At 37.4% G+C, this 13,907-nt stretch overlaps 1 protein-coding gene across 5 annotated transcripts in view; it reads right to left on the reverse strand.

Moving 5' to 3' along the window:
* Nucleotides 1-737: 737 nt before the first annotated feature.
* ANKRD10 (ankyrin repeat domain 10) overlaps nt 738-13,907 on the reverse strand; it is a 37,148-nt gene continuing 23,978 nt past the window's right edge. For 4 of the 5 annotated variants that reach the window (XR_004061186.1, XR_004061182.1, XR_004061183.1 and 1 more), the window contains 3 exons: nt 8,865-9,100; nt 5,272-5,367; nt 1,952-2,393 (listed from right to left, as the gene is read on the reverse strand). Coding sequence is in view for 1 of the 5 variants with exons in the window: in XM_030960153.1 (XP_030816013.1) it covers nt 1,927-2,393; nt 5,272-5,367; nt 8,865-9,100 (799 nt within the window). In the remaining 4 variants the exon portion in view is untranslated. Of the gene's footprint in view, nt 2,394-5,271; nt 5,368-8,864; nt 9,101-13,907 lie in introns of all 5 variants that reach the window. The other variant, XM_030960153.1, reaches the window with a different exon arrangement.

A 13,907-nucleotide genomic window follows, 5' to 3' on the forward strand; every position in this document is an offset into this window, starting at 1 on the left:
ATTATGAGCTGCTTTCATTGATTTGAAGAAGTACCAGAAAGCATGTGGAGCAAACCTGGCAAAAACGAAGAAGATCCCCAAGCCCAAATGCTATAGCAAACGAGAACCACCATCTCCTGTCAGTACAAGGGCAATGGCCCGTGCTCCTTTAAATTGATTAAATTAAACCATCTAAAACAGGGCCCAGGTACAGCTGCCCAAGCACAAGCAAGTGGTTAACGTGCATGCCAGAGCAGCACATCTCAGGTGACACTCAGCTTTCACTAATGGGCTTTTTTTCTTTTTTTCAGAAGGCACTGAGGAGTTCTGCTGGTCTGCAAAAGAATTGGTCAATTTTCCTGTCAGTCCTACTCTTAATCTGAATACACTGTGAGCATCTTGTGCCTAGTGAACCCTGTAGAGTGTAAAGGCTAATTCAAACACTGACTTCTCTGCAATGAGTAGCACTTGGCTTAAAAATGTTTGAATGAGACTATATTTTTTTTTATTTACAGACAGGCAATATTTTAACCCAGTATTTTTTAAGCTGAAAGCTGATGTGGCTTGTCATACACCAGGTATTCAGTTTGTTTTTGTAATTCAGTCAAGACAACTTGTTGGGCTGTTCCCATTTGCTTTCATACACTGACAAGAAGAAATTCACCAGCAGCACTGAGCAAGATTATGAGAATTGTGACTTATAAACTATTGACCAGTTTCTCAACTTGCCACTAAAATAATAACATCTAAACAAAATATTCAGATACAATGTAATATGTTTCTTTATTTTTTTAAATCCAATTTGTAAAGGTCCCTTTTTAAACAAAACAAGAACAAAAAAATCAACACAATTCAGAGGGCTTATCTCATTTACCATATTCTTCCCCACTCTTCACTTATAACACAAGCAGCAACTTATAGTATTAGTGCTCATATAGTGCACTTATATGAATTTTGATTTGTGTATTAAGCATTAAATACAATGTATTTTCTGTGAGCATAGCCCAAAGAGTACACAACGTTACATTTTCAAAGCATATGTTAAAAAAAAAGACAATTAATGTATACCCAGGACAGTCAAACTCAAATATTTTGACTTGGCAAATTCTATAACGAGTAACAGCAATTTTAAACTGCGTACAAAGCAGAACAGTGCCAACATGCCTCCAGTCTGTGAGCTATGGTAAAACATCAAGCACACATACAAAGGAGAGAAGCCAAAGAAACCCACCACAGAGCTAACCTGAGGCACACCCAACTGCAACCGAACAAAGGCAGCCCACGTTCCCACTCTGTAATGCAAAGAGCCCAACAACAACAGAAAGCATTTCTACGCTACAGAAAGTGAACAGCAACTTCTTCCAAATTTGTCTCCGCTTTTTAAACAACTCGTTCAAAAAATTTAAAGATTAACATCTAATTATACCAAACAAATGTACAAACTATAAAGTCAGAGAAGCTCCAGAAGATTGCCACTTTCAACCTTGCATAGTGAGAGCTGGCATTGATATTGCTACCATAGCTTCAGCAGAAGATACAGAAAAGAAAAAAAAAATACCTCTAAGTGATGCACATATGTAGCATTTTCTTCACAAAAATCAGTTAAACATTGTTTTAATAAAAGGGAAAACAGCTCTAAAAAGGGAAAGATAGTGTTCACAAGCTTAGAAAAAAAAATACAAAACCAGAACATTCCATAATAAAAAAATAAAAACAATAAACATTCCATCATAACATCACCTATTTTCACTAAATAAGCCCCATACATGCAACAAACTACAACTATTGTATAAGGCCATCAAATTAAAGGTTTACTTTTCATATAAACAAAGTGTAAAAATAGCAACAAGTTGCGATCTTCAAATTTAATGCTATGTGAGGATTCTGTCCCCCCCCCAGTTTCATTTGGTAGCAATTTCAATATGGTTTGATATAAATGTCATTCATCTAGGAACCGTGGTACAAATACATTGTGCCTAGGACAGTATTGTCATATCTCTGTTCGACCTTGACAGAATTGGAATGCTCAACAACACTACTGAGTTCGGGGATGCTTTCAGCAGTATCCCCAAAACCATGATAGTGTCCATAGTGCAAAGTGTCCCCAGGGTCTTCCACCCAGGAGGGCCGGTTAGAGACACAGCTACTGGGGCTCCCATTGAGGTGCAGGGATCCACACATATCCGTGGAATTGCTCATGGCTTTCTCGGGCTCCTCGGTGCCATTAGCGGTGTGCACGCGGTGCCTGCTGGGAGAGGCGACCCCAGGAATGACGCTGTTGGGTGCGAATGCCAAGCACTCCTCACGCCTGGCATCCATCCCACCGAGCTGCTGTGCGGCGCTGAAATCCAAATGTCCATTGATGGCACATCCATTTGTCAGTGCATTCAATATGGAGCTACTGCTATTCATATCTGCATTAAGAAATACACCTGTCACCAACAATTAACAGTAAATTGAAATACATCAAAACGTCTCCACTATACTTCACTTACTTAAAAATGTTTCCATACACAGCTTTGAAAGTAAATCTATCCTTTCTTTATAACAATGTAGGTAGTTCCAAGTAATGAGATCTGACCAGTAAATTTGTGGCATGGAATCTTATGTTGAAAATGCAACTATCTATCCACATTTGTTCTGAAAATATGCCTATATTAATCTTTGCAAAGACCACGTGAACTTCTCAGATTTTTTTCTTTTAACTTTAAGAAGTAAGTGCAGCTGACAACATTCTAGGCAGTTTTCAAAGGAGGAATAAAAGTGATCTTTCCACCTTAACTGTAATGCCCTCTTGGGATGGAAGATTATGTACATACAATAACTGAGTATCTGTGAGATGGTGAAGGGTGGTTTTTTTTCCATTTTTCAGCTGCAATTTAACTGTAGCTTTTTTTTTCTTTTTATTTGTAACTCTCAGAGTACAGTATGCACTGAAGTAAGCCACATAAAGAAATGTTACATTAGAGTGCTAATATAAAATGTTTCCAAGTTCCTTTGTTCAGAAAGTACTTCAATGTACCTAATAGCCTGCTAAATAACATACTGGGCAGGTTTATATTTAATGCTATGTTTATAACAGCATGTGTACAATCCACATGCAAAATGCCATACACCAGCAACAGCAGAGTGCACAGAAGACTAAAAAATGGTAGTAGGAAACAAAATTCTAAAAATGTGCATGCAAAAATCACTGACAACTGTTTTGAAGCAATTTCCCCTTTGAAGTTAGTAATTAGTACAGTAGGTTTTGTTTCCATGAACAGACTTCATCAGTCTGTCTGAACTGCATGTTTTTGCAGTGGTACTCAAAAGTACTAGCACAAAAAATGCATGATACATTCTGTCTTTAAAATACAATTTATGTCTATATTGGTAAAGATGAGCAAGACAAACATAGCAACTACAGAGCTATGTGGTGACATTTTAAGATTTTACATTCTGTAATTATCCTTGGATACATGCACATATGTTTATGTCTCCATGAACGCATAAACCCATGTGCAAAACAGGACTGCATTTATTGCGTGTATGCAAATTAATTCAGTTAATTTAGCTGTGGGCAACTTCCCACATTTGTAAAACACTGGGTTCCCATTTAAGTGACACATAATGAGTACCACTGTCTGACAAGAAGAATCTGGAGTTTTGGTTCTCTCTGGTTTTTGCATGGCTATTATTTGAAGCACGAATTACAACACTGATACTTCACAGACACCAGTATGTTACACAAGAAATGTGTCCAATTTGTAACTCCCTGGATGTACTAACTGGAGTTTCCCATTTAGTCCCTACATCAGTTAAAATAACCACATCAGCCAACCTCACTAACCATGAATTCTCATTAAAAGTGGAAAAAAACCCCCATAAACCAATCACGACCATCACAGTTAATACTTCAGTGATAAAAACGCACAGAAGGAGTTTCATATAGTGTTTATTAACTGAAAAGTGCAAACTTTTAACTGTTTAAAAATAAACCATTATAGGCTGGTTTGCCAAATCAAATTTGATAAATCTGGCACTTCTATTAGGTCATATGCAAAAGTAGCTAATTAATAGTTTTAGTGATAATTATAGAATGCTATTATTGGTTAAAAACGAGCACCTGTAGCAATACAGCAATAGTATATATTTATGAAATAAAATAATTTTTTCCATAAATAAGAACACTTAGTAATTATCACTGGAAAATACCAGTCTACTTTTAAAGTATTGATTATATATATGTATATCTATTTATTCCTAATATATTAAAATATCTATTATTATCATTCCCTTTGTTGACCTGGATCTGTGGTACAAAGCATAAACGTATTTCTGGCAGAAAAAATTGATAAATAAGAAATTGATTTCTGAATGTAATAATGCACGACTGTAGTAACTCCATGTCTTAAACTACTAAGTGCAAAAAAGGCTGACCCAAGACAGTTTTAATCAACCTCTATATACATCCCATCACCAAAAGCATCTTGATTAAGCAGCCCTTAAAAAATCTAGAGCATTAATACAGACCAATCCTAGTAGCATTCTGACTGTTTCATTATGATTGGTACAAAACACAAAATCTGTTTTCCCAGGTACACTAGTTCTAAATAGTAGATTAGAACTGTGATTTCTGGTCTTCTATTTACATAAAAAACCCCACAGCAGGATCCTGCACTTATGTCATTGTGTCTGAGCAAGTTCTGAACACAGCGTGTATGCCTAGATCATTCTCTATAGTATTTATTGGACTGTTTTGAATATAGTTCTGTCATAACATTATTTTCAAAGCTAGAATATGCTTCCCTATCAAGTCTTCTTACTATCTACTCAATCAAAATTAAACAAATAATTTAACTTATTTCTGAATTTCCTTTAACTCAAAATTATAGCAACTAGAAGCAAGGCACAACGTAATACAAGCCTCAGGTTAAAAGTGAAACAGCCATTGTGGACTTGTTTACTTGAAATGTTAAGAAATTACTAATAAACCTTCTCTTTCACCATTACAATACATTGCATGAAACAGCTAATTTTTGATACCTACTAAACTCCCAATATAATGGGTGTTGCAGCAATACAATAGTTTTCAAGACTCCAGACAACAATGTGCAAAAATAAAGGACTAAGTTTTATACTTAAATTAAAAATAAAACGCATATTGATTCTTGCAACGACAAGGAGTTTGCATTGCAGAAACAGTGTATATTTCAATTTCTTTTGGTCCAACAGAAGTACTCTCCTGTTGTTTGGTGTCTTCAACCATTTGAATGTTGTTGTAGTTAACAGGAAACTGTCCACTCCCACCTGATACAACAGCAAACTCTCTATCAACGTGCATATTGTCAGCATCGTCCTCAGCTCCTCCATTCAGCATTGGTATTAAGCCATCAAAGCTGTAAGCTGACAGAAAAAGTCATGTTTAGTCATAAGTGCCCACTTGAAAACTCAGCCAACAAAAAGATGGGTACTTTGATTATTAAAGCAAACCAGAAAACTACCACGGTACCTCTATCAGACTTTGCACCTACATATTAAAGTTACTAGTATGATGTACAAATAGGTTCAATGAGGAGAAATTTAAGTTACTCAGGCTTTACAGGGGTTGTGGCAAAACCAGCACATTGCCCAACTCACATTTGTCTACTGTCAGTTCAGACTGCTCCCTTTTTCACTCTCAAGGGCCAGGTCCCAAAACCCCACCCTTATCCACATCAGACTGCTCCCAGGGATCTCTTCAGGAGCTGAACAAGCAGAACTGTCTTCTGAAAGAAACTGCCAAGCAGTGAGACTGCTGGGGGGAGTACTTTGATAAGCAATGAGCTTGATTGCACTACTACTTCTTGTACCTATGCAAAGCACTGCTCCACTACTATCCTAGCAGGCCCTGCCCTGCTCTCACACTGACATTGACACACTTTTCTACACACACTGAACACACTCTCAATGTTATGTTGTAAATGTCTGCTTTGGTGGACTGCAATTCAGCTCCCATTATCTTGGGCACAACCAAAATTTTCATACGCTATTCATTTTTAAAGAACCTTAAGTCCTGAAGTGTTCCAGGGCCAAAGAGATCACTGAGGGCTTAAATGACTTCAGGGACCTTGGATCAGCAGGCTTCAAATTACCCCAAACCAGGAAGGGCTTGGCTTTTGGTTTTAGTTCACTAGAGGAATATGTAAGTGCAATTTCATGTTGGCCAATTCCAAGGTCCAGTTTCAGGAATGCCCTCCATCACACCTCACACAGAACACCCAAAGCATCTGTGCTGACGCTTGTGACACCCAGACACTGGCTATAAGCAGCACACACATCACAGAGCACAAGTCAACCTGCTGAGGGCTGCACTAGAGGGGTCAGGATTATGACTGACACAAACACAGCTGAGTGACCAGTTGGCCCAGTGTGCATCATCATTATCATCACTGAACCTGTGCACCCTTTGCTGATCTTCCCAGCAAACAGGATGAAATTTCTGGAACTGATTTCAGGAAGAGGGATATAAAATTCAGTTTATGTTTCTAAATAAAAATTAAAAACTGTTTGGCATATATCCTGAAAGTGGTCACCAATTTACTTCTGTTAATTACACTTGAGTAATTAGTTTCCGATACAGCGTATCATGTATCAGCATTGCCTAATTTTGAGGTTTAAGGCTTTTTTTAATACTATGCACCCGTAAGCAGATACACCGGTGTGTATATAAATAATTACAAGTAATGCCCATCCACTGCCCAGTTTAGTTATCCCAGGGCAAAGCACACCTTAAGCATTGATCTTCTCTCAACTCTAGTGCTTACAGCTTCTTGTAAGGGACTTACGCTGTTGCAGCAAGTCGTTCCAAAGCAGTGATTGTTCCAATTTAGGGTATGGCTATCAAAACCTGACTTTTCCCTGCAAATATAGGTTGGCTTCACTGTCTGAACATCTGGAATCTCCTGTGCAAATAGTCTTTAAAAGGATGACAGTGTGGTTTTAGTAAGGGTTTAAAAATAATACAAGATTGGGCTTGTTCTGTAAAAAGGCCAGCTAAGCACAAAGATGTACTGATAACTCATTACTCAGCTCTATTATTGTACCTATTTGTTGTTTACCAAAATGCCTCAGAACAGTGACTCATTCTCAGTGCAAGAGACTTCTTACATCGATGCAATAGTTATTACTGGTGCTGATGTCTTTGAGGGGAAACACGTCAGATTAGAAACTCCCACAGCTGGGATGCATCTCTTAGTTACTCCAGAAACCTTCAAGCAAAAGCAGCAAACCTTTTGCATTTGTTTATGAAGGTATTTCCAACAACTTCAAAAATAAACTACTCCAATTGCTTTTCCAACATTTCTGTAATTGTTCAGGAGCACTTGTTCACTTCAAGCACTGTCTGTTCATTTGATCAATCTAACTGAGGTGCTGGACCAAGTCTGAACAGTGAAAGGAAATGCAGATACAGACACAGCGCCACTCCCCTGATTGTGGGGAAACGCTGCCCACTGAATAGCCTAGAGCACATTCTCAAAGAGACAGCTGCTTAGGAACACTCAGATGGATCAGCTCTTCAAAATGTAAGATAAGTTAACTTGACTTTAAGCAGTGCCTCCTGGTAGATCAATGGACTGAAAACATCTTACTGCAGTTGTTACGGACACTTGTGTACTGGGCAAGTTTTCTTATTCTATGTAGCTACTTAGGAAATACTTATTCCTGAAGTCTTGTATTTAATTGCCCAGAGACTCTTCTCCACAATGAAATTTATCATTTAGGCCAGTTACATGAAGCACATATCCTGTTTATGATTGGCCATGGAGTACCCAGTTAAGGTCCCTGATCCTGGTATAGGTGAAGCGGTGTTTGGATAGCAAGTACTGAACAAACAGTAGTGTTGATATTGATGTGATTTATGTTGCCCATGTTATATTTAGAAATGTGGTTTAGGTCTCAATTACCCCCTTGCTACCTGGAAGGAAACACTGTTTAAGCCCATTCTACTTGGTTCACTCAAAGTAACATGTTAGAACGCCAACTTTAACTGAACAGAGTGCCTTCAATGAAGACCTATGAAGTCCCTTTCCTGATGCTAAAGAACAGCATCCTTTAGCATTATCAGGAAAAAGGAGGTTTGAGTGCAGAATTACTCCCTTGTTTTTAGTAAGAATTTAGTGGGATGACCAATAGAAACGAAGAAGATAACTCTCCTCTATCATGTTACTCAAGGTGTTTCTAAAAACATCTAAAATCTAAAAAGATTTCTACACAGAGCTACCAAAAAGTATCTTTAGGTTGTATTATTTCATCATCACTGGCAAAGCAGTATGCTTAACATACAAGGCTGGACAGGAAACCTTAAGGTTCATTCTGTTCTTACACCCTTGTGTAAGACAGCAGCCCCCCTTGGAAAGCAATCCTTGGAAACTTAGGGTATGTTAATTTACAGACATAACCCCTCTTGATCTGGGAAACCCTTGTGCATTCAATTTCTTCCATCTGCCTTATGCAGCAGTTTCTGAACTGTGAATTAATCTCTGAATGGGAAATTATCACCAGAACATCCAAGCATCTCTGTGAATCAATGGAACATTACTTGGCCCTCCTGAAGCTGAAGAAACTGAGGAAGGAGTAGAAGCTAATTTCAGCTGCTACTCCTCTGCATAATTATTCTCACCATCATGCAGCTTTAGCACTCTCTGGAAAGAGAAATTTCTGAACATGCCAAGATGATGACAGGGAGAACTGGGATCTTGTGGCATGCAGTAATTGTATTAATCTGCTTCTTGTATTAATATGTAATTCAGATATATGAGTTTGTCAAAAATACTCAACATCCACTCCAAAATACTTTAAAACGTTTATTTTCCTTTCTCAGCACCAGTATCAACCCATCCCTTTTACCTCTGGGGTCTCACCTTCTGTTCTAGCCTTCTTCACTCCAGCAGACTCCGTATCTTCAAAGGATCTCTTTCGACTTGTCCCACCACTGAATGGATTGGGACCTGCATTCTGATGAACCCCATTTAAGGTGCCATTGCTATAGAAATGATTCAGGTGACAGTTCTGGAGGTTCAAGAGAAACTGGGCACATTCTTGGAAGCCCTGGGTATGTGCAAGGTCTGCTGCTGTCAGGCCACTGGCATTTCTCAAGCTGTGCAATACAAAGAAACTGGATTACACTCATTCATCAGGCTAGCTGGCTGCTGCTGCTGCCCTTACTGACTATCTATCTGCTGGTGATGAGAGAAAACATACACTTAGCAAATTTTCCATTAAGAAATTAGTTATCAATCTCAGTTTTATAACTATCTTAACTTTTTGCACATATATCTCACTTCTAGGCAAAATTTGGGAGACAATACACTTTTAAATAAAATCAATATACTATGTGCCTTAAACCATCTTCCTATTTAAACTTCTCAAAATGCTTTATTCTAAAATAGTCTGAAGTAGCTGATCTTTACATAAACTTCAGACTAATTTAATGTTGAATTTTACCATCTTCTGCAGTTTATTCTGCAATCTATTGCTTTAACTTGAGCAAAAGATCAAATACTCAAAACAAACTTAACATGACTCGGCAATTGTCCATGGCATTCTGGTTTCTAAGGTAACAACAACATCACTATTTTTCCTAACAACAAAATACATACATATATAGTAAAAGATAGGTAAAGATGCTATACTTAGCTGTGCTTTGCTTATATTTTTGTTTCAGGTTTGTTTCTCATTTCAAAGTGTGTGACATCATAAGTACTGGGACTTGCTTTGGTAATTTCAACCAAGACTTTTCTGTGCACAAGAGAATGGCACTCGATTTTGCATATTCTAGTGCATCAAGGAGGTTAGGAATGAAATCAGGGAGGACATGTAGATACGCAGAGGTTTAATTTGAAAAAGTGTTGAATCATGTGCATTTACACAAACACACAGGATGCCTTGTGCTCAGCAATTTAGGCTAACTTCATCAGGAAGAGCATTAAAAGTGGAGGCAAGAAGGCCAGGAATGACAAAACTAGATGGTGATGCAAAAGATGTCCATTACTCTTTCCTAATATTTTTCCAGAGAGATGTAACTAGTCAGAGAAGTGGAATTCTTTTTCTTGGCTTCAGTCATTTAGACAAGTCCCTTACTTAGAAATCCAGAAACAGACTAGCTAACAGAACAAGAATTTAGAAGATTAATAGACCTGATTCTCTTGAAACTCCAGCTCAAGAGAAGAAATCAAAGAACAAAGCCCAGATTTGCTTCCTAGATCATAGTAACTTACTTGCTATAAATAAGAAAACCTTTAGAAACGGACTGTTACAGAATCACAAAACCCATAATCTAATCCAGGATTAATTTCATTCCATACTGTACTATTCATTCTTTACTTGGACTACAAGTGAAAATCCACAGAACAGCAGTCAAGAGTGCTCTAGAAAGTAAGACTTCAGAATACTGGAAAACCTAGTTAATCAAAAGAAATGAGACTTCGAGGTGGGATTAGTTTTGAATACCTACAGAAGAACTGCAAAGTGGTGAGCATCCAGTGTAGGCAGTATGTGAATGGGATTAATATGAACAAAGGAGAATTAAAGCTAGCATCAGGAGAAAGTTTTAGAGTATAAAGGTTGCGGAACCTTGAGAGGAGTCTCTTCTTCTCATTGTAAGAGCTGCCTATGATATCAGAAATTCTACTGTCAATTCTTTCCCCTGCTGAACTAGATGACCAGTTGAAGCTGCTGCTAAGGAGAAATATTTGACACTCCTTTAGCAATTCTGATTTACTTGTGCAGCATAAGGATGTAGAACAATGAATCTACAGCTTAGGAAACAGAAATTTTAACAGATCTGTTCTATTCAAGAAGAAAAGCTCAGTTCTCTGACTTTTTTAGACTTCTGAGCCTGAAAAAAAAAATAAAAGAAATCTAAGCAAGAGCAAAATAAACAAAGTTATGCAAAGATAAAAATGACAAAACCAAAATGGTATTGAATGGCCATCTAATTTAAGAGAAGTTCAAGTAATTCTATTACTTAGCAAGTACTACTGAACACTAACTCTGCTTTTCAAAATTGACTGTTCAGTCACCATTTTCCAAAGGATCGTCACTGTAAGATGCCAGAGGCATTTGGAGATTTATAAACGAAGATCAAAGTGTGTAAAGCTACACAACCAAACTTGGGGAAGAAAAACTAAATTTCCCAGAAAAAAATAAGCAGGAGTTAGAGGCTGAAAAACTTTAAAATGTAACGATCTGTGATATTTAAAGATCTGTCCATTCCTACCTCTTCCTGAACTATTTATTACTCTTAACAGGTAGACAGAGATGTGCTTGTTTCACAGAAATATCCTGGAAGTACCGCATAGATTTCAAGGGACTCAAGCCTACTGGATTTAACATTCTTGCTTCTGAAGTTTAGAAACACCTTTTAAAGGTGTGAATCTGAATTTAGCCTATCAAGTTAGTAATGAAAAGAAAAAAAAGTTCAATGAAATAAGAGATTATAAGTTCTAGACGACTCTGAAAACTCTCTGAACAAATGTTATGGAAGACAACACAGATGTTCTCTCTGCTCACTTACAGTGGGAACACTAATTTGAATCTTTTTCTTATATCCAGTTGTCCACGAGCATGATTTTAATCAAAGTCTGGTTATTCTTGGACTTTCATATACTTTCAAATTTCTGTTAGACTGCCTTGCATTCCAATATTAACAGGATGCAGTAGAGGAAAAGCTGACAAATTTTGCAGAAACCTTCCATCACTTTCTCAGAAATAGGCTAGAAAGATAAAAAAAAAAGACCTACTTCTTTAGCTGATTTCTCTAGCATTCTCTAGGAGGAAAAAAAATCTGTCAATGGGAACACAAAAGGCAGCAAGAGGTAGCTGTCTATATTAGCCTATCATAACCAAATGCAAGTAATCAAAAAAAAATTGCTAATGTAAATAGGAACAAAATAGGAAAGAAAACGCTCTTAACAGATATCACAGAGTTTTACCAGACTGGAATAGTTTATGTATTTTCAAAACAGAAATAATGTCAATGACTGTAAGGATTCTGAGTCTGTAACAGAAAAACAGTGTAATACAGTCCTTCCAGAAAGCCTGGAGTACTTGAATGAATTAAAAAGCCAGGATACCTACTAGACCATTCTTTATAAGTGTTAATCTGAACTTCAGTGGAACCACCCTGTTACAGCTGTAATTACAAGGAACTAGGAACACATCTAATACTAAATCTGCTGCCCATGTCTGGCAGGAAGTGTCTGCCTCAGTTTATCCCAGGAGCTAAGAATTTAAGTGTCATTACTGTAGACAGACTAGATTATATGGATGAAAATAGAAATGGTTCACAGTCCCAGCCACACATAAGAGGAGTTCAACCTCTTATGTGCAATCCCTGTCAGCCCTTGGTTATGAACTGCAATTACATGTAAACTGACTATCAAGTGAAAAGGAGGAGGATAGTAAGTGATTCATTTGGCTACAATGTGTAGTAGCACGTGACATAGAATGCCTGGCTAAAAAAGGGAAGAAAAATCAACAAGTAGGAAACTCAGAGATAAACACTATATTCAAGTAAAATTACAGCTCTTTCAGTTATTAGGTATCCCTTGAAAGGTACACCATTTATTGTAGCAGCTGACATAAAGAAAAAGGATTGGTAAAGAATATTATAACTGAAAGTAACTTCAAGACCTGGGCTGCAAAAGAAAAATACTGGAAGAAACAGTGGACAACATGGACAGAACTACCTAAAGGTCACGGGTCTTGAAAAAAGTCTTCTTTTCCACCCATCCTCTGCTTTTTTAATTTAGTTGGAGATAAAAATCTCTCTGGTACCAGCTTTGATCTTTCATCCCAAACACCTTGAAATAGTGGAAGCTCCAAGAAGTTTGGAACACAGTGATATTAAGTCTTCAGGCAAACTGTCCTTTTGTTACTGCTAATCATACAGCAAATATGAGAGGTCTATTTCTGCAACTGCATTACTCAGAATTAAAAAATGGGGATGGAAATTACTAGCAGGTTTTACACTTTGTTCTGCAGGGGTTTTTGTTGTCATTGGCTTTTTAAAAAAACTTCTTGTTTTGTGACAAAGATGCCAAACTTCAGGACAAGTTTATGTTTCTTTTCAAGGTTTGTCTCTCAGCTAGGCTTCTAGCTGAAACAAGACAAACAGCAGGTCACAACCACTGCATTTTTCCCATGAATTCCTTATGAAGGGAGAAGCCAGCAGCAAGGAAGGTGTGGAAGGATGGAAGGAAGACGCAAGTAAGAAAATCAGAACAAGTCTTGGAAAGTGACATGTGTTTTATGCTTAGTCAGCAGTATTCATTGACTTGATACAGAATTTTTTAAAGGCTGGCCTAGTACCTATCAAATCAGAGAGCAGTGCTCCAAAAGCTTACTTCCTTCTCTCTCCAGTAGAAAAGTCAAAAACTAAAGACAACTTTGAAGGTCAGTCTAGCTACACGAACAGGTGGAAACAAAAACTGAAGAAGTGACACTGAAAACAAAAGCTCTGAAAATGTCATTCCTTTTTTGGCACCTGCTCCAGACAGGAATATACATGCAGACACGAACTGATAAACAGGAGAAAAATTCCTTACTTAACATTGCCCAGGGCTAAAGGCAGCCATCAGAAAGTCAATTCACTCCATGTTTAGAAAACACATATCTTGCATCCCTTCCAAGGCAATTCAAGTATTTGAAAAATGACTGAGTCTTGTTCAGGATTTTTCACTAAGCAGCATTTTTTTGCTATATACTTTATTCACTGTTCCCATGTAATTCTTATTACTAGAAACAAATTAAAATCATGAAGCACGCTATTATTTACCCTCAGCCTTCCTGTAGGCTAAAATCCAGGAGCTGGGAATAAGAACATCTTGTTTTCTTCAAAGTACAGAAGTATAAGATGCTAATTCCAAGCAAAAAAAGAAAGCCAAATGTAAGGAAGGATACAT

Source organism: Camarhynchus parvulus, chromosome 1 (assembly GCF_901933205.1).
Source record: "Camarhynchus parvulus chromosome 1, STF_HiC, whole genome shotgun sequence".
Taxonomy (NCBI): Eukaryota; Metazoa; Chordata; class Aves; order Passeriformes; family Thraupidae; genus Camarhynchus; species Camarhynchus parvulus.